The 19,155-nt window shown below is 45.3% G+C and overlaps 1 protein-coding gene across 3 annotated transcripts in view; it reads left to right on the top strand.

The window, feature by feature from the left end:
* The first annotated feature begins 469 nt into the window (after window positions 1-469).
* The window catches only part of PHACTR2 (phosphatase and actin regulator 2), a 262,236-nt gene continuing 243,550 nt past the window's right edge, over window positions 470-19,155 (top strand). For all 3 annotated transcript variants that reach the window (XM_045066288.1, XM_045066287.1, XM_045066285.1), the window contains exon 1: window positions 470-1,050. In XM_045066288.1, coding sequence (XP_044922223.1) covers window positions 837-1,050 — 214 coding nt within the window. In that variant the 5' untranslated portion in view covers window positions 470-836. The remainder of the gene's footprint in view (window positions 1,051-19,155) is intronic.

Genomic DNA, 19,155 nt, shown 5'->3' with positions numbered 1-19,155 from the left:
CTGCCCTGTTTGCAAAATCCTACAAGGCATGGTATCAACTCAGATATTTCCAATCCACAGCGGCCAGGAGATCTGTTTTTCCATTAGGAAGCATAGACTCAGTTATCAAATCTGTTCTTTATTCAATTCTCAGGAGACTGACCTTTTAAACATGACCTTTGAGTTTACCCAGAAAACAGAAACCCAGGAGTGTGGCCAAGGGTCAGGGTGGAGAAGGGCTTTGAGGGCTGGAAGTGAGAAGAGAAGGGCATTGAACTTCACTTAAGGGACTCCAGGATCTTCCACTAACCCACCTGCAAGTCCAGCGTCCCGGGGCGCCTCAGCTTCTTGTCTGTCAACTCAGAATGGCCATTTCTGTGCCATCACAAGGCGACTCCAGTGTGTGTACCTGGCATCACCCCCCCTCCCCCGCCTTAAATGGAACCGGCATTAACCCTGACCTTGCATCCCGGCTCCTGAAGCCCAAACGCCACTTCTCTAAGGTCTGCTTGCTGGGTGACCAGCGCGCGGCACAGAGGGGATCCCACGGCCATCTTCTAGCAAAGGGCAGCGCTTGGGCTGGGGGGAGGAGCAGCCTGGTAGGTTCGCGGGCACCGAGGGCGGCCCAGCTCGGAGCCCTGCGGCTTTCGCCCGCCGGAGCGAGAGCCGGCTGTAGGCGGCTCCTTCCTGTGCAAACTTTTCTGTCCTCTTCCTCCTCCCGCCCGCCCCACGAGCTTCTCGGCGCCCAGCGTCCAGGCTCCCCGCCCTTGGCGCTGCCTCGGGGTCGCCGCGTCCCGCAGCGCAGCCCTCGGCGCCGGCCCCACCCCGCGCTCCCGGCCGGCCGCCGCCTGAAGCCGATGGCCGAGGCGGGCAGACGCTCCGTGGAGCCCCTGGGCGGGCCCGCCGGGCCGGCAGCGGCCGAGGCCCCCGAGCCCCAGGAGCCCGCCCCGCGGCCGGCGACGGCCCTGCGCAGGCTGCCCGGGGACCCGAGCCCCCGCGGCCGCTCCCAGAGCGACCTGTCGTCGTGCTCCAGCAGGGGCCGCCCGCTCCGGGTCCACATCTCCGGCTCAGGTAAGGCGGCTCGGGACGCTGGGGACCGGGGAAGGGCCGGCCGGGGCAGGTGGCGGCGGGACGCTGCGGGTCCGGGACGCCGGCGGGAGGGGAGGGGCGTGGAGGGAGCCCTAGGGAGGGCGAAGCTGAACTGCCCGGTGCGTTTCTCCCGCTCTCCTGCCTGCGTCTCTGGCCCTTGGCCCGGGATGCTCCAGCCAGGCTGCGGTCGGTGCGCCGGGTGGGCGCGCGTCTCTTCGGACGAGGGTGCAGCCTCGGGGTTAGTGAGTTCGGCCGCGCGGCGGTGTGGTGCTGGGCGCACCGGCTGCTCTGGTTCTTAGGCTCGTTTGTCAGAAGAGACTTTGGTCCCGCGGAGGGGTGCGGTCCCCTCACTCTGAGGGCTAGGGTCAATGCTGGTCTTGGAAACCTTCTTAACTGCTCGTGCTTCTGAAATAAAGAGTTGTTTGCGGTTTGCGGGTCTGAGCTTTTCCGCTCTGTAAAAACGCACGCAGGTGCTGCTGAGAGTTTGGGCCCCTGTGTGCTCACTGGGTTCTCGCTGTTACTCGACCGAGGCTTGAGCCAGCACCTGTGCGTTTGCACCGATCCGCTTAGCTCTTGCTTAGCGCCGAGGTCCCCCCTCTGCGCGGGGCTCACGGCGGGTGCTGGGGGCTGCTCTCTGCACAACTCGGCCGAGGGCGGGTGCTGCTAGCGTTGCGCTGTGTGTAACGTGAGGCGAACCGTTTACCCCTGTCTCTCAGATCTCGGTACTTAAAGTGGGGATGAGAGTGTGGAACTATCACACAGGGAGATTATGGGGATTAAATAATTAATCATTTTTAAATGCTCTTGAGCAAAGCATTAGCCTAAGAACTGCAGAACTGTTTCTAAAAGTCCACCGATTTGTTAAGTGCCCAAGGATTGTTTTCCGATTTGCAGTCTAGGGAGGATGCATGGAAGGTGGAAATGAAAGCTAACATCAAAACTACCCGTAGCAGCCAGAGGCCCTTGCAGTGCGGGGCACCCTCCACCACCATCCGCCATGACCCCTTTGAGGATCTGTGCTCTGAGGTCAGGCCTTTGAGCTTTGACTCAACCTCACATCTACTTGAAGCCAAGTTTCTTGTTCAGAAAAGGCACATCTCGGTCTCTCCGACTTTATGCCAGCTCATAAGCTCTGTTTTCCATCAGAACCCTCCATTTTCTTATGATTGTAGTAATGTTCACAGTACAAAGTATATACTTAGTATCAGAGGTGGTGTTAATCAGACTTTGCAGATCGTTTTGGATAAAGCCGGACAGAATCGCTAAACACAGGTAGTGGGATGCAGGTCATGGTATTTGAGAAAAGAGCCTTCTGCCAAATTCATATTGTGGAAAACATTGAATTGAATGTAGATTACTTCCTGCTTATTTTGTCTCGGCCTGTTGGAACTTGACCCATGGATAGTCTTGGTTGATTTTTACAAAGATAACGTTCAAATGACTCTAAAAAATCAACTAAAAATCAGTTCAGTTTGGTGACTGGATAAAATAAGCGTAGCTTTTATCATCATTTTTTCATCTTCACACATAGAAATTAAGGGCTGTGTGCAGGAAAAGGGCAGTAAAGAACTTTCAAATGTGAGCGTAATGTGAACCGAAGACTTCAATTTGTAAAGTTATGTCACTCCCAAGAACTCTATATCTTAAACGATGTTAGGAAGTGACAACTTGCAGCTGAGTTGTCCCCGGCACCCCAGTACGCTGATCCACGCGTGAGAGAGCGAACTTCTTCCAAATTACTATATTCCATTTTCAGAACTGAGCCTTGCATTTCTTTAAGAACTGGCTAAGTGTGACCGGGAACTCCCCGCATTTCTTAGAATCGGTGAGAAAAAGGATGAGCTGACCCCTCCCTGACACACACACACACACACACACACACACACACATACACAGGATTTCTGCAGAATCCTGCAGCCTCTGCATCTACCTCAGAGAAGCAGCTAGATGACAGGCCTTGGATCACAGAATTACTTGTCCTAGAGCCCAGTGGGAACATTACACCACCTTGGGAAAACATTGTGTGGCATGGGGTAGGACAGCCCAATTTCCAAGCCCTCCCCAGGAGCTCTGCACCTACATGGGCACTCTCCAGAGCTAGATCATATATGGTCCTACCAGAACTGGCCGGGACCAACAGCATGGGCCTCCCAGCAGAATCTCAGACCCTACCCCAGACCAACTGCATCCCAATCTGTACTTCCCAGATTCTCAGGTTGTTTTTATTATTATTTACTGACGCTGGCTTTCAAACTTGGTTATGCACAGGAGTCAGTCACCTGGGGAGTTGAAACAACAGCAGCAACAACAACAACAACAACAAAACAGTTTATGGCTGAGGCCTTCCCCCCAGGGATTCTCATTTCATTGGCTTCAGGTACAGCCTGGACATTAGGTGATTCCGATGTGTAGCAGAGCTCATGAACAGTGTGTCAGTATAGCTTGCCGCCATGTGTATTGTGATGCTGTGGCCAGGGTTGTCCTGGGCAAGTGTCAGGTTGAAGGGTTTGGTTTGGTGCCTTCCCACACCCCTGTTGGGGCTCTCCTCTGCTGCTACCACATCCCAAATGGCACCTCTCACTCCCATTCCTGATTCTAGCCATTTGACTGTAAGTCTTTCCTAAGGGTTCATTTCTTTTTATGTTTTATTGTTATTTAAGTAATCTCTGTACCCCACATGGGACTCCAACTCACAACCCCCTGAGATCAAGAGTCCAGCTTCCCACTGAGCCACCCGGTGCCCCACCTAAGTGTTAATTTCTAACAATGAGTTAACTCACCTTGGGAGCGTGTTCTGTGGGGAGGGGACCTCATGATTCGCAATGAGGTATGGCTGGGAGGGAGCAGAAGAGGAGAAGGAAAAGGAGCCTGGAAGGTGTCCTGGGTTGTCAAAGAGCCTCAGTCCAAAAAACACCATCCACTCTCAGGCTGCTTGCCTCTGTCACCCCGTTCCTACTTCCTCCCCATTTTTCTCTCCATGAAAGAAACTAAAAACTTTAAAGTCAGCCTCTAGAATTTTGCCAAAAATGGCAATAAGAGTCAGTCCATATGAAGCATATTTTTAAAAGCATATTTTTTAAAAGTGCTCTGTGTGAGCACTGGGTTATCATAGGAGAGTCCACTGTTCTGTCTGCGCTTTACTACTAGATTTTTATCGAGAAAAGCATCTCAGACTTCAGGAGCTTCTATTTAACTTGTGGTTTGTGCAGTTCTTTTTCTTCACATGATAAAAATTCATTGTGTTGTCAACAAAAACTAGTTTTTTATTTTAAAATCCATATAAAATGTGAAGAAACCCAAATATATTCAAATAAGTACATTTAAAAACCATAACTTAAATAACAGAATTGATACTTAAGCCCTTTTATTGGGCTTATAAAAACTGAGGCTTTTGCTTTAGAAAAATCCAGATTGATTTTGCTTTGTGGTTTTTGAGCTCATGGTTCTGGAATTCAACAAAAGCTCTGGATATTTAAAATCTGGCATTCCTTTGTAAATGGAGTGATATTTTACCCATTAAAAAAAAATAAAACCCTGAAACAAGCTTTTCATGGTGTATGGACTGGTGTTCTCTTAACTTTCAGACCCATGTTTCCCTGCTTTAGTGACTTCAACATTGTCTGTGGGTTGCGACGTGCTCTTCTGATAAGCCCAATGTTTAGTGACTATAGGATACAACCCAGGGCATATTCTTTCTGGAAGCTTTCAGCGAGTTCTCTATGCCAGGTGCTGTGCCAGATTTGTTGGGACAAGAGGTGTTTGCTATCTTCAAGCAATGACTCTTCCTCTTGCATGTTGGGCTGCACAGAACATAGAATCCTGTGAGGCACCTCAGAAAGGGAGGGATGAGCGAATGAGCCCGTTAATGAAAGGACGTACAGCAACAGTCTCCTCTCTTTCGGCACCCTGATTCACCTCTTCAGCATCCCTTGCCCTGTTGCATGTAGGCGTATAGGTAACGGCAAATCTAGTATCTTTGTCTGGAGTCTTTGATCCCTGGTGTGTTCAGTGGAGAGAGTGAGAAACTCTCTTTCAGTCCATAGTCCACACCCACAGCTGTCTGGCCGCAGGAACGAAATGCTGCTGTCTGCTGGCTCTACAGTTGGCACCTGTCCCCCTAGGGGAAGTCCTTGCTTGTCTACACCTTGCCTGTGCTCTCAGAGCACTTTTCACTGCCCTCCAGGGATATAACTCTTCAGGGCCAGTGTTTGCCTGCTCAGCTATTGTTCTCCAAAGCCTAATGCTCTGCTGGGGTGACTGAGTCCCCAGGGGCTCCTGGGCCCCATTCACAGCTGGGCTGGAGCTGCCCTAGGCCAGGAACCACGGATGCCTGCTCACTTTCCATTTGTGTAGCTCAGAGTGATTTTTTTTTTTTTACGGAACAAAGATCCTAAGTTTTCTCTCTGGCTCTAAGTTTAGTCTCTGTCTCTGCCTCCTCACAGGACAGCAAAGCTGCCCTCTTGGGGAGGGGGGACGGTCTGGGCAGTGCAGGTGGGTGCTGGACAGAGCAGACAAGGGGTGCTCAGATCCAGCCTGTGCCCTGCCCTGACCAAGCTGTGCCCCCTGGTGTCCAGACATATTCCCCGGCCTTTGCACAAAGGCAGGGCTTCGCCTTTGGCTAGGAGCCTCCCTTGGTCCGGCTTCATCTCAGAAGGGGTGCCTTTCATCTCATTCTCACAGAGGCACCCCATTAGCTGTTGGTGGTCCCATACCCAAGGTTGACACATTTGAAAATTCAGCTTCACCTGTTACCCTGTAGCAGAGGCTGAAAAACTTTAAAAGTCATCTTCGCCTGTTAGGTAAGGACTTGCCGGTTAAGTCAGGTTGCTCCTGACCCGGGGCTGAGACGAGAAACTCGTCAGGAGCAGAGGCAACACCTGGAAGCATTTCCCTGGGGTTCTCTCGGGCATGGCCACCTGGCATGGAGCTCCTCCTCTTTGCCTCTCTGCTGACCAGATTTCTCAGTCTCGAATTGGAACAGATTCCTGGGCTTCACAGGTGCTTCTCCATCCAGCTGCTTACCAACACCAGGCTGGCTGGCTCATGTGGTAGAGCATCTAGCTCCTGATCTCAGGGTCTTGAGTTCAAAACCCACTGGGTGTAGCGATTACTTAAAAATTAAATCTTTAAAAAGAAAAACAAAACAAAAAAACCACATCATGGCTTCTACCTAGCTTACATCAACCTTACCTTTGCTTCCTTTTAGCTCTTGCCCTTATGTTTACCTGGAAACATTTCTTCACATTTCTTAGCTCACATTTCCTAGAAGAGATCTATTGTTTGCAGCTACCTTTTCCTAGTAGGCCATAGGTCATAGGTCATAGAGAAGCCTATGGATTGTCTGCCCTTGATTTTTTTTTTTTTAAGATTTTATTTATTTATTTGACAGACAGAGATAACAAGTAGGCAGAGAGGCAGGCAGAGAGAGAGAGAGAGGAGAAAGCAGGCTCCCCGTGGAGCAGAGAGCCCGAAGCGGGGCTCCATCCCAGGACATAACCTGAGCCAAAGGCAGAGACTTTAATCCACTGAGCCACCCAGGCACCCCATCCTTGATTTGATACCCACCCAAACTCAAACCAGCTGTGGCCTGGAGGTGGGGTCGCCAATATGGCCGCTTAGAACTGAGCCTGGGCAGTTTCCATTCGTTTAGTCATTCACTCATTCATTCATTCATTTGATATTTATTGAGGGCTACGATGTGCAAGACACTGTTCCAGGCACTGGATGTGAAGAGGTAAGCAGATATGTTGTTGTTGTTTAAGATTTTATTTCTTATTTTTATATTTTATTTTTATTTCTATTTTATTTTATTTTATTTATATTCTTTGATACAGAGAACACAACAGGGAGGAGGAGCAAAGGGAGAGAGACAAGCAGACTCCCCACTGAGCAGGGAGCCCGGCCTGGGACTCAATTTCGGGATCCTGGGATCATGACCTAAACCAAAGGTAGATGCTTAACTGACTGAGCCACCCAGGTGCCCAAGGCATGTGATTTTCAGTTTGGGGGTAACACTGAGAGCAGAGACCGTTCAGATAGGGTGTGGCAGTCCCGGTACAAAAGCATGTGTGGTCATCTAAGCCATTGTCATTTGCCATAATTATGCTAAAAAGAAATGACGTAATGATGATTTGTTCTGGTTTCCAGAGGATGCATGAAAAGCTAATTATACCCAAACCGGGCAAGCTCTAGTTTAGATCGGTAGGTAGTTCGCTGGTAGCATTGAGACTGATGGCAAAGCTGTGGCTTTATTTTGAGCTCTAACTACTGCAGGGACTGCACCAGGAGAGGGATCCTATCTTGATTTTTCATTTATTCATTAAATTAGCAAACAGCCAATGGGCCAAACAGAGGCTGCAAAGATATTCCTAAGGAATTCACAGTCCAGTGGGAGAGGGACAAACAAATAAACCAACAGCTGCAGTGCAATAAAGGTATGAGCTATGACTCGGGCCCTGTCCCAGGCTGGGGAGTAGAACCCCGGAGGCTTAGCTGTATGGAATGGCTCCAGGCAGGGTAATCAGGAAAGACTTCCTGGAGGAGGTGAAACCTGTGCTATCTCCATGCAAGAGGAGGAACTGGAAGATAGAATTGGGTGAGGTGGCAGAGGAGTGTTTGGGGAGAGGAAACAGTATAAGCCAAAGCACCGAGACCTGAAGCAACCCAGCGTGGTGAGAGAACACTCAGCAGTTTCTTTGGCTCTCTGTTGGGTTGCTGTGGGAGAGGGGACAGAAGGGAGACTGGGGGCTAGGCCAAGGCCACAGAATGAAAACATTCCTGTGTCTGAATGTTTCCAGGGAGACACAATTTAGGTGACATTTCTAAGGCATGTGCAAGCTTGATAGAGTGTATTTTTCTGACTGGGACACTGAGGGATGATGGTGGAAGGAGCCCAGACAACTGAGATTTGAGACACAGAATCATGGTTGTTATCTGTGTGACCTTGGTTAACCTACTTCCCTTCCTTCTGCTTGGCTTCTTAATATCTGACCTGGAGAGGATCAGTAACAGGAACACCTAGCTCATGGTATTTTTATAAGGCTGAACCATGGAAAAACTCGAACTTGAAAGAGCCACGAAAATGCTGGCACTGTTTGCATACTTCGGTTATGGAACTTACTATGGTATATTAAAATTGTGCATTGATTTGTCTCCTTCCTCATACTGTAAAGTCACTGAAAAGAGAAAGTGTGTTTTATTTATTTTTGCATCCTGGGTGCCTAATACAGGGTCAAGAATATGCTAGGTGCTTACTAGGTGTTTACAGAATTAATGCATGAATTTCCCAAAAGGCCATTCTTTGGACAGCAAGTATCGCTACATCGAAAATTAGGCTAAATAAATAAACAAATAAAATTGAACATTGGGTAGAAGCTCTGATGTCCAAAGGTTTTAAAATGAAAAAACAAAAACAAAAGAAAATGAACTAACCAGAGTTTTTGAGGAACTGCTCATGAGATAATTAACTCTTCCTTGGGGGAATAATTGTGGAACAGCCACAGAAGAAATTTGTGAAAGGGAAGTTGTGGATATCAGTCCAGCAAGGCCGGTGATGATGGAATCCACGAAGCAGGGATTCCGCAGCCGCGCTGGGAGGCAGCGCGGCGGGTTGGATGCACGTGGGCAGTGAAGTGGGCAGAGAAGGAAGTGAATCCTTCTGCCGATCCAGTCCTGCATTATTTACACACACTATCCTATTTCATCTTTGTAGCAACCCTATGACATAGATCCACTTTTTAGATAAGGAACCCTGCTCAGGTGGAGTGACCCAGCCAAGTCCCACCGGTAGCAGAAAAGTAGTCCAACCAATACTCGAATCTCTCCAGTCTCAAGGTTCTTGCTCTTTACTCCCGCAGGCTTACCTGGGTGCGTGCCCATCGCCTCTCCGAGAAAACAACTCACACATACCCCCACTGACAAGAAGGAAATGCTATCACACATACTACTATATATTTTATATATAGTACTATATAATATATATTATATATGATAATATATTCGTGTATGTATTATATTGTACTATATAATATATATTATATATTGCACATATAATATATACTATATAATATGTGATATAATACATTATAATAGTATATTATATAGTATATATAGTATATATATTATTATATACACATACTATTATGAGAGATCATTGTAATAAACATGTTTCTCCCAAAAATTCATTTTTTAAAAGATTTTATTTATTTATTTAACAGAGAGAGATCACAAGTAGGCAGAGAGGTAGGCAGAGAGAGGAATAAACAGGCTCCCCACGGAGCAGGGAGTCCAATGTGGGGCTGTATCCCAGGACCCTGAGATCATGACCTGAGCAGAAGGCAGAGGCTTAACCCACTGAGCCACCCAGGTGCCCCCTCAAAAGTTCATTTTAAGGCTGCAGCCAATTATCTGCATATTTTAAAGTCTATCCAACACTTCCAATTTCTCATATAAATAGTAAATTTGGATTAACAGGAATAGGATTCTGGGATCCCATATTTTCAGGCAAGTACACATCAATTATCATTACTTAAATGCATTGTTTTCAACTAAAACCACTCAGTCTTGGAGTCATGTGTATAACTCATGCTCAAGAACCATATCTTGTCTCAAAGTACAAGTGTAGTTTCAGTTAACAGTGAAGCCCAGGGATAAAAAAACAGCAACACTGAAGCAGCGTTCGTGTTTTAAAAATACCGTACTGGGTGACTCACTATCTTTGATCACACTAGCTGAAATTTGCACAGAGAAGTAGGTTGCACCAGCCTGCCTTAGGAAAAGGGCTCTGAGATCTAGCTCCCTTTGTGACCTGTTGGCTCAGACTTGACATTTATATGTCTTACTTTGCAGTTTCTTGATGTCTCTGTGAAGGCTTGAGAAAAAGCAGCTTCTTCTTATCCTTCATAACAGGAAGAAACCTGTGACCTAAAGAGAAGTACGGTATCTGTATCCAGAGCTCATTACTATGACCAGGGCAAGAATATCATAGGTGTGATGTTTCAATTTTGGATCAGCAACTGACATAGTTTAAGTCTGTAACAATTTATGGCCAGGATTTATGTTATCAGTGTTGGTTGGTAATCTTGTTTTGTCTTCATGTATATTTTAGCCTACCTGAATGTTGCCATGGCTTCTTTTGAGGTCTAATTTCTATTAAATAATGATTAAATAACCTAAACATTGATAACAAACATACATTAACCCCTCTTTTCTGACCTACTGGGTGTTGTAAATCTCTGGTTTCTGTTCCCGGTGCCTGGATGAAGGTGATAGAAATGTGTGCTGATGATGAACAATGCAACTGATAGTTTAAAATAAAAAAAAGTTACAGAACTTATGTCTTCAAACAAATGTTATGTTTTAAAGCATCATACTAGGGGCACCTGGGTGGCTCAGTGGGTTAAAGCCTCTGCCTTCGGCTCAGGTCATGATCCCAGGGTCCTGGGATCCAGCCCCACATTGGGCTCCCTGCTCAGTGGGGAGCCTGCTTCCCTCTCTCTCTGCCTGCCTCTCTGCCTACTTGTGATCTCTGTCTGTCAAATAAATAAATAAAATAAAAAAAAAAAAAGCATCATACTAGAAGACTATATGCTTATACCAATTATGCCATTATAATTTTTTTTAAGATTTTATTTGTTTGATAGAGAGATAGAGTGCATCAGCAGGGGGAGAGGAAGAAACAGACCCTGTCCAGCTGCCCTGCTGAGCAGGGAGCCAGAGAGCCCAAAGCAGGGCTCGATTCCAGGACCCCGAGTTCACCTGAGCTGACGGCAGATGCTTAACTGAGCCACCCAGGCACCCCCTGCTTTTTTCAAGTATGATGTTACTGTATCAAACAGTATTTAACAAAAGTTTTAGGGGCACTAAACTAAACAGTGTTTAACAAAAGTTTAAGTGGCTGCCTTCTGGTCAGGTCATGATCTCGGGGTCCTGGGATCAAGCCCTGCAGTGGGCACCCTGCTCAGCGGGGAGCCTGCCTCTCTCTCTCCCACTCCCCCTGCTTGTGCTCTCTGTCTCTGTGAAATAAATAAATAAAATCTTAAAAAAAAAAGGGGGGGGGGTTTGATCCTGAAATGTTTGATCCCTCATTTTAGCCACTTGCCCGGGTAACAGCACAATTGTAGCTCTTTCTAAAACTCATGTCTTTCTTTCAGAGACATAGTTTTATGTCAGTGGGGCAGATTTGAAAAGGCATTCTGAAAATGGCTAGGATAGTGACCCCATTGTGGGATTACATTTATTGCCTCCCAGCATGATTACTTTGGTGGGAATAGCAATCATTTCAACATCTAAGTCATTCATGTTACTTTATGGGTAATACTTCCTACCCCAAAAATAGATAGCCATGTAAAGAAATGTGTGCTGGTAGGCAGGGTGGTTTGGATGGTCAGATTAGTGACTCTGAGATTAAGAAAGGAAAGAAGGCGACTGTGACATTTGCGGCGTGGGGGGAGGTACCTAGTAGGATGGCTATGAGGATTACCAATTGATAGTAAGGATTTGAACAAAGACATTTTTGTAGTAGTAATGGAGATTGCCATGTCTGAGCAGAACAGAAGAGGTTCCTATTGATTAAGTAACGAATTAATTGATTAATTAATTAATTAAAAGCAAACTCTACGCTCAACGTGGGCCTTGAGACCCCGAGACCTGAGACCAAGAGCCAGCCAGGTACATCTTATTATTATTTTAAAAAAAAATTTTATTTTTACAAAAATATAGTATAAAAAAATTTTTTTATACAAGAACAGCCCCAAACCAGGAAATAGAGCTGCATCTCATGAGGCCCAGACTCAGGAACTGATACCTGTGGCCAAGAAGGGTACTGTCTCTATTTTTCCTGCACTTTTCCTTTCTAAGGATCTATCTATCTCCTTCCATGCATCTCTGCTTCCATTCATCCTCGCATACCAGATTTCTCTGCTGTTATGAACATGTTTACCACAGAGTTCCCAAATTCACACATCTTCAGTTCCAGAGAGCAGACAGACTCCTCAGTGACCTTGGATCCCAAGTCTAGACGCCCAGCCAGGGCCAGGTAGCCATTTCTGTAACGAGCTATATCCATTATGCGGGACAAGTGAGGCTGCTGGCTTGTACCATCATAGGTGTGAAGATCGTTCTTAGATAAGAGATGAGGGGTGATGATGGGCAAACACTTCTAAAGTTCCGCTACCTCCGTGGACCAGAGGATGAGCACGGTGAGGAATTCCTGAGCTTCGGGGAAGCTGAAGTGTCACTGAGAAAAGTCACATTCTTGTTAAGGTGAGAGAGAAGAGATGGGATAGAGTAACAAAATGACATGGGTCAGGAAACATTTGTCTCTAATGAAGTGGGCTTTCAGTAGCACAGTGGGGTATCTTGGACTGGTGGGGATGGGAGTGAGGAGGAGGGATTTTCCTGGGGACCAGTAAAGGTGGCTGGGGTGCAGGATCAGAGCCTGTTAGGGAGTGGGCCCCAGGAAGCAGCAGAATAAGGAAGATGGGGGAGAAGGTTTGGTCATGGAGATAGACATTCTTCTCTCTGGAATGGGGTACCGATGTCCCAACCTCCTGCAACAACCACCACACCCACTGTAGGGTAAACTTTACCATGGGCTGTCTGGGCCCCTTTTATTTGTTTTTAGATTTTTATTTTTTATTAGCTTCAGAGGTAGAATTTAGTAATTCATCCCTTGCGTATAGCACCCAATGTTCATTCCATCAAGTGCCCATCACACAGTTAGCCCATTCCACCCCACCTCCCCTCCAGCAACCCTCAGTTTGTTTTCTAGAGTTCAGCATCTCTTATGGTTTGCCTCCTTCCCAATTTTCATCTTGTTTTATTTTTCTGCCCTTTCCCTATGTTGATCTGTTCTATTTCTTAAATTCCACATCTGAGTGAAACCATATGGTATTTGTCTTTCTCTGAATGACTTATTTCACTTTGCATAATACCCTTTAGTTCCATCCACATCGTTGCAAGAGGCAAGATTTCAATTTTTTGATAGCTGTGTAATATTCCATTGTAGATATACCCCCACATCTTATCTTTTTTATCCATTCATCAGTCAATGGACATTTGGGGTGCATGTGCCCCTTTGAATCACTATGTTTGTATACCTAGTTGTGCAATTGCTGGGTCATAGGGTAGCTCTATTTTCAACTATTTGGGGAAACTCCATACTGTTTTCTAGAGTTGGGTCCCTTTTATTTCCCTTTAGCCCTCCATGGTCATTTGCACTAGACCTTCCCTTCCTTTGGGAACCTTAATAATGGGTCTTACACAGAGGTGAGGCTTGTGCCTCTTTTCAAAATGCAGTCCTGTGGTAGTGAGTTTGATTCAAATCCTGGCTCTCAGGGGATTACATTCTGTCAGATGGTAATCCTGGCTTCTGGAGCCTATTTGGGACATGGGATGGCATTCCTCTGGCTGGGTTGGATTAAACATTTCTCAGCTTGGGCTTCGAGTTGGCCTTAGGTCACAAGCAATTTATCCAGACCAGATTGATAGTTTTCACGGGGATGACAAATTCCCAGAGGGCTGGGATCTTAAAGAAGTCCATGGCCTCAGGGAACAGCAAGATGGGAACGTTTGCTCAGGAACACACTGGAGGCACCAGCAGCGGATAAGCAGCTGCAGAAGGAGAAAGAGGTGTTCTGAACTTTCTCGTGCTGAAAAATCTGCCTTGTCCCTCAAAACCTGTGTGCACATGTTCCTGTGTCACTTCCTCCTTTGACTGCCTGGCTGTTACTCCTGCTTTTTCTGTTTACACCTACTTTAACTGTTGATCTTGGAGCCCTCTCCTTCCGAGACTTCCCTTGATGATCATTTTTGCAGGCCCTCACCTGTGTGAAAGTATTGCTGTGAACTGGGGAAGGGGTGTCTCGATATGATTTGGCTGGTCCCTGTGCCCATCAAGGAAGCCCTTAATCCCGGGCTATGGTTTTCAGCCATTATCACCTTGTGATATGTTACAGGCAACAAAGGCACACCACAGAGGATGGAAAACTGAAGTTCTAATCAGCTACCCCAGAAGGCACCAAGTCTCCCATTTGCTTCTAGATGGGCATTGAGTGATGTCTCAATGCCCCAGCGGGCGACTCACATCAAGTGTAATGGTCTGTTGATCTCATCTGAGTTCACGTCCAGTTTAGGTAACAGAGTTATGTTACTGGATGTAGCGTTTCTCAAATGCTACTATGCTTATGAATCACCTGGGGAATCTTGTTGAAATTTAATGGGTTTGGGGTAGAGGTTGAGTTTCTGCATTTTCACATAGGCTTCTTAGTTTTGCTGATAGTGCTAGCCAATGCACACACTGAGAGGAGTGTCCTCTCTATTTTAAGGGTGAATATCTCATAACATTGATGCACCTCAAGATTCCATCTGTGGAAACTTGCATCTCACTTGAAAGTCTACTCTTGCTTTCCTCTTTGGCAAATCTTACTATATATTACTTATAGTAGTTGGAAGCACTGAAAGACTTAGAGAGAGGGAGTGTTTAGGACTTACACTTATGTAGGATATTTTGCTTTAAGAGTGCCCATGTGAACTGGCTCTTCAGACTTTTATTTGCAAACCCTTTAGAATCTTGTGTCTGTAGGGTCAGTAGATGGTAGGAATAAGAGATAGAAGTAGAAGGGTGCCTGGCTGGCTCAGCTGGAAGAGCATGTGATTCCTGATCTCAGGGTTGTGAGTTTGAGCCCCACATTGGGTATAGAGATTACATATAAATAAATAAATAAATAAATAAATGAATAAACAAACAAACTTTAAAAAATAGAAGTTGATTTTTGGGGGGAGAATATAATTGATATAACACTGTATTAGTTTCACCTATACAACATAAATGATTTGGTAAATGTATATGTATAGCAAAAGTGATCACCACAATACATTTAATTAATATCCACTACCACTCATAATTATAATTTGTCTTCTTGTGACGAGAACTTTTAAGATCCATTCTCTTAGCAATTTTCAGGTATACTACAGTATTGTTAACTGCTGTCACCAGATTATCAGACATTACATTCTCAGGATTTATTCATCTTACGACTTATAAAGTTTGTTTGTCTACCTTCACCTGGATTTTTTTTTTAAAGATTAAAACATTCAGTAGAGGGTGCCTGGGTGGCTCAGTGGGTTAAGCCGCTGCCTTCGGCTCAGGTCATGATCTCAGGGTCCTGGGATTGAGTCCCACATCGGGCTCTCTGCTCAGCAGGGAGCCTGCTTCCTCCTCTCCCTCTCTCTCCCTGCCTCTCTGCCTAGTTGTGATCTCTCTCTGTCAAATAAATAAATAAAATCTTTAAAAAAAAATTTGAAAAAAACCATTCAGTGGAAATTCAAAACTCAAATCTCTTTTTATTTCTTTTCTTTTTTTTTTTTTTTTTATTTATTGATTTTATTTTAGAAAGTGTCTGGGGCAGAGGGAGAAAGAGAGAGAAAGAGAACCTCAAGCAGACTCCCTGCTGAATGTGGAGACTAACAAAGGGCTCAATCTCACAACCCCGAGACTATGACCTGAGCTGAAACCAGGAGTGGGACACTTAACTGACTGAGTCACCAAGGCACCCCTCAAATCTGTTTCTTAAGATAGCACTACCTAAAACATGAGAAGACAAGAGTGAAAAATGAATATACACTTTTGAAAAGTTTTATGTCTGTGGAGAATTTTCAGTTCTTCATTCCTCAGGGTCAGTGATACCTTTTGTAGAGCAGAAGGGGCAGAAGCTGAAGGAAAGGGGAGTTGAAGTTACTGATGTCCAGACCGGGCTGTGACCATCGAAATCAGAAGGGACGGCTCAGGACCTGTTGCCGTGAAAGACGGGGCATGCACCTCCCATCTGAAGGACCCCCCAAACATCAGAGTGTTGGTGCTGCCCTGATAATTAGGAGAATGCTGGAAAATAGGCAGTTTTGAGGATGTGATAAGAAGATACGTTAGTTTTGTCAGCTGTGGTTAATGGTAGACTACCTGTGGAAAATACCCTGTAGATGTGAGAAATAGAGCCATGACCAAGGCTACAGCTCTAAATGGAGAACTTTGACTTACTGTGCCAGTCACATGACACTTTATTAGTGCCTTGGCTATTGTAAGAATGTTCCTAATTATTATTAAAGCAACCAGTGTGCGATAAACTTCAACTTTTTGTATGAATATACCCGGTCTCCCCTCTCTTTGAGCACAACCTTTGAGTATTGGACTTTTGTAAACTCCACAGTGCCTCACCCATAGTAGTTGCTTACACAGCATTGGTTGGAAGTGACAGATTATATTGGGACTCTCTGTAGTCACCCAGAAATGGTGAGAAGCCACAGCTGGAAAAAAAAAAAAAATGAGAAGGGTAAGAGCATGTGGTGAGGGAGGTTAGCAGCACTCAACTCAGAGCCCTAAGAGAATCTCAAGAATAAACACTGAAAAGTCATCATTGGACTGCGTCTGAAGGAAGCTAGTAAGATTCACAGCCAAAACGCTTTCAGTGAGGTTCTGGGGAGGAAACCCAGAAAGACACTGGGGACGCTGGAGTTGAAGGGACATTTCAGGACTAGGACCACGGGATGGAAATGAAGCAGAGAGGAGGAAGTCACCATCACAGTAAGAGTCTTCTTGTGAAGCAAGTACTTTCCACAACAGCAACTTTCAGTCACCTTCCACTTGGTTAGTATACGTGCACGTCCGTGGGTGATGCTAAGGATGTAGCAGATGGTGCTCCCAGGTCTAAAAACAGATCGAAGATCAGTTTTGAAAGGCAGGCGTGATTGGTCCTGTTCAGCACCCCTGTCACTTGCCAGATATTCAAGGGGAGAAGTGAGCAATGATATTTCATCCAAAAGCTTAGAGGGAGAAGAGGGAAGAGTCCAGGATGAACTAAACCCAACTTTTGATCTGTAAGGAGGTGACTGGAAGTTTAAAGGGAGAATGAGGGAGATAGGGAGTGGGGAGTGCAGGGGTTCAGTGGAGTCGGGGACGTGAAAAATCACAAGAATTGGGAAGTGGGAGTTGGTACATGGAAACCCATCTGGGTTTGTTAACTGTTGCTCATGGAAGTTAGATGCCTACCATCCCACGGAGGCTGAGAAACAGGGGCCCTTATCTTCAGGTGTCCTTGGAACAAATAGTAAATTCTTTCTGCAGCCTTGAGTTTTCTCAGGCAGACACTTTAAAGGTTGGGAGAGTGGCAGGGGTCCTCCTAGGATGTGACCTTGAGCGATTAGAAGCCGTGTTAGTGTTTGTTTGTTCAAATATTTATAGGTCAAGGTTGAGGCCTAGTCAAGAAGTGGGCTCAAAGAGGAACTGTCAGGGGGAGAATCTGTCCGTCGAGAGAGAGACAAGAGAGAAGATAAACAAAATACATAAAGAGTGTTAGATGGTGAGAATAAAGTTGGGGAGGAAGAAGGGAGTATTGGGATAGAGAGAACACATGAGTAAAGCCCTGAGGGAAGTGATAGTGAGAGCCTTGGGGGTAGCTCTCCAGGCAGAAAGAAGAGCAAAGGCCCAGGCTGGAGGCAGGGATGTTTCCTTTGTGGAAGAGAGGCCAGAAGAGTGGAATGAGCTGGGGAAGAGGGTAGGATGTGCACTCACACGAGGCTGTGAGCTTCTGAAGAACATTGTGACAATGCTGACTTTTTCTCTGAGATGGGCAGTCAGTGGAGAACTTTTGAGCTGTGTGTGTCAGGTTTGATGAAGAGGTGGAAAGTGAAGTTGGGGAGAGGACTGTTATCAGCCACACGGTTATCAGCAGAAGAGTAAGTGCACAGATATGACGGGACAATGATGTCTGCCTCTTCTTTCCCATGTCCTTTAGTTAATGGACAGTAATTAGCAAATTAGTGGATCCTCTCAAGTTAACACCGTATGGTGTGGCTAAGCTAATGGACAACCTTTAGAAAGTCATCTCACCTCCAATAATTTGCCTGGACGTTGAAGACCAAAGCACAACAATTCTCCACTTTTCCAGCCTCAGCAAACTCAGTGTAGATGATCCCATCATTAAAATAATACCTTTGATATATATGTATATATGTATGTATAAATATAGATACAGATATAGATATAATAAAAGCACAGTTCCTCTCACATTGAGCTTGTGTTCTTATCTTCTTTCAGGCTACTTCTCTGGAAACAAATAATGATTTTTTCTCCTCCACAAATTTGGGATTATGCGTGTGTACTTTTTGCAAACTACATTTTTTATGGTGCCAATTTTATTATATTTTTTAAGATTTTATTTATTTATTTATTTATTTATTTGCGAGAGAGTGAGAGAGAGAGAGAAAGTGATTATGAGTCGGGGGAAGGAGAGAGGGAGAAGGAGAAGCAGACTTCTGGCTGAGCAAGGAGCCCCATGTGGGGCTTGATCCCAGGACCCTGGGATCATGACCTGAGCCAAAGGCAGACTGTTAACTGACTGAGCCACCCAGGCACCCCTATGGTGACAATTTTAAATACTGTTTTAAGACATTGCAATTACAATACAGTGGTTATAAAGTACAACATTATTTCCTTTCCCCGTGCCTGTATTCCATATTCAACTTTCAAGAATACCCAGTTTATTTACTAAAGAGCTCAGCTTTAAAATTGCCATGGAATTACAAATTACATTTTCTACACAAAATTTCTTGAACATTCGTGCATGTCAATATACATGCATGAATTTATTCATTTTAAACATTTAAGTTGAATAAAATTTAAAATAAAATTAAAAAAAATAAAATTTAAAAATGTATTCATTTTAAAGTTTGCAGAAAATGTTAGTGTATATGTATATTTTGTGTAAGTACTTCCCTGTTGATAAACATTACATTTTTTGCAGCTTTAAATAAGATCACCTTTAGGGGCACGTGTGGGACAGTGGGTTAATCCTCTGCCTTCGGCTAAGGTCATGATCTCAGGGTCCTGGAGTCAAGTCCCGCATCGGGCTCTCTGCTCAGCAGGGAGCTTGCTTCCCCCTCTCTCTCACTGCCAGCCTCTCTGCCTACTTGTGATTTCTGTCTGTCAAATAAACAAATAAAATCTTAAAAAAAATAAAGAGTGGTCCAACTATATGCCACACTTAGATGTTCTTCAAAATATAGTTTAAAAAAAGATCACCTTTATTCAGAATC

The sequence above is a fragment of the Mustela putorius genome, unplaced genomic scaffold (assembly GCF_011764305.1).
Source record: "Mustela putorius furo isolate JIRA1106 unplaced genomic scaffold, ASM1176430v1.1 tig00003863_pilon_pilon_pilon, whole genome shotgun sequence".
Lineage (NCBI taxonomy): Eukaryota > Metazoa > Chordata > Mammalia > Carnivora > Mustelidae > Mustela > Mustela putorius.
Note: the sequence above shows the minus strand (reverse complement) of the source record. Positions and strands in the feature narration are given on the sequence as shown.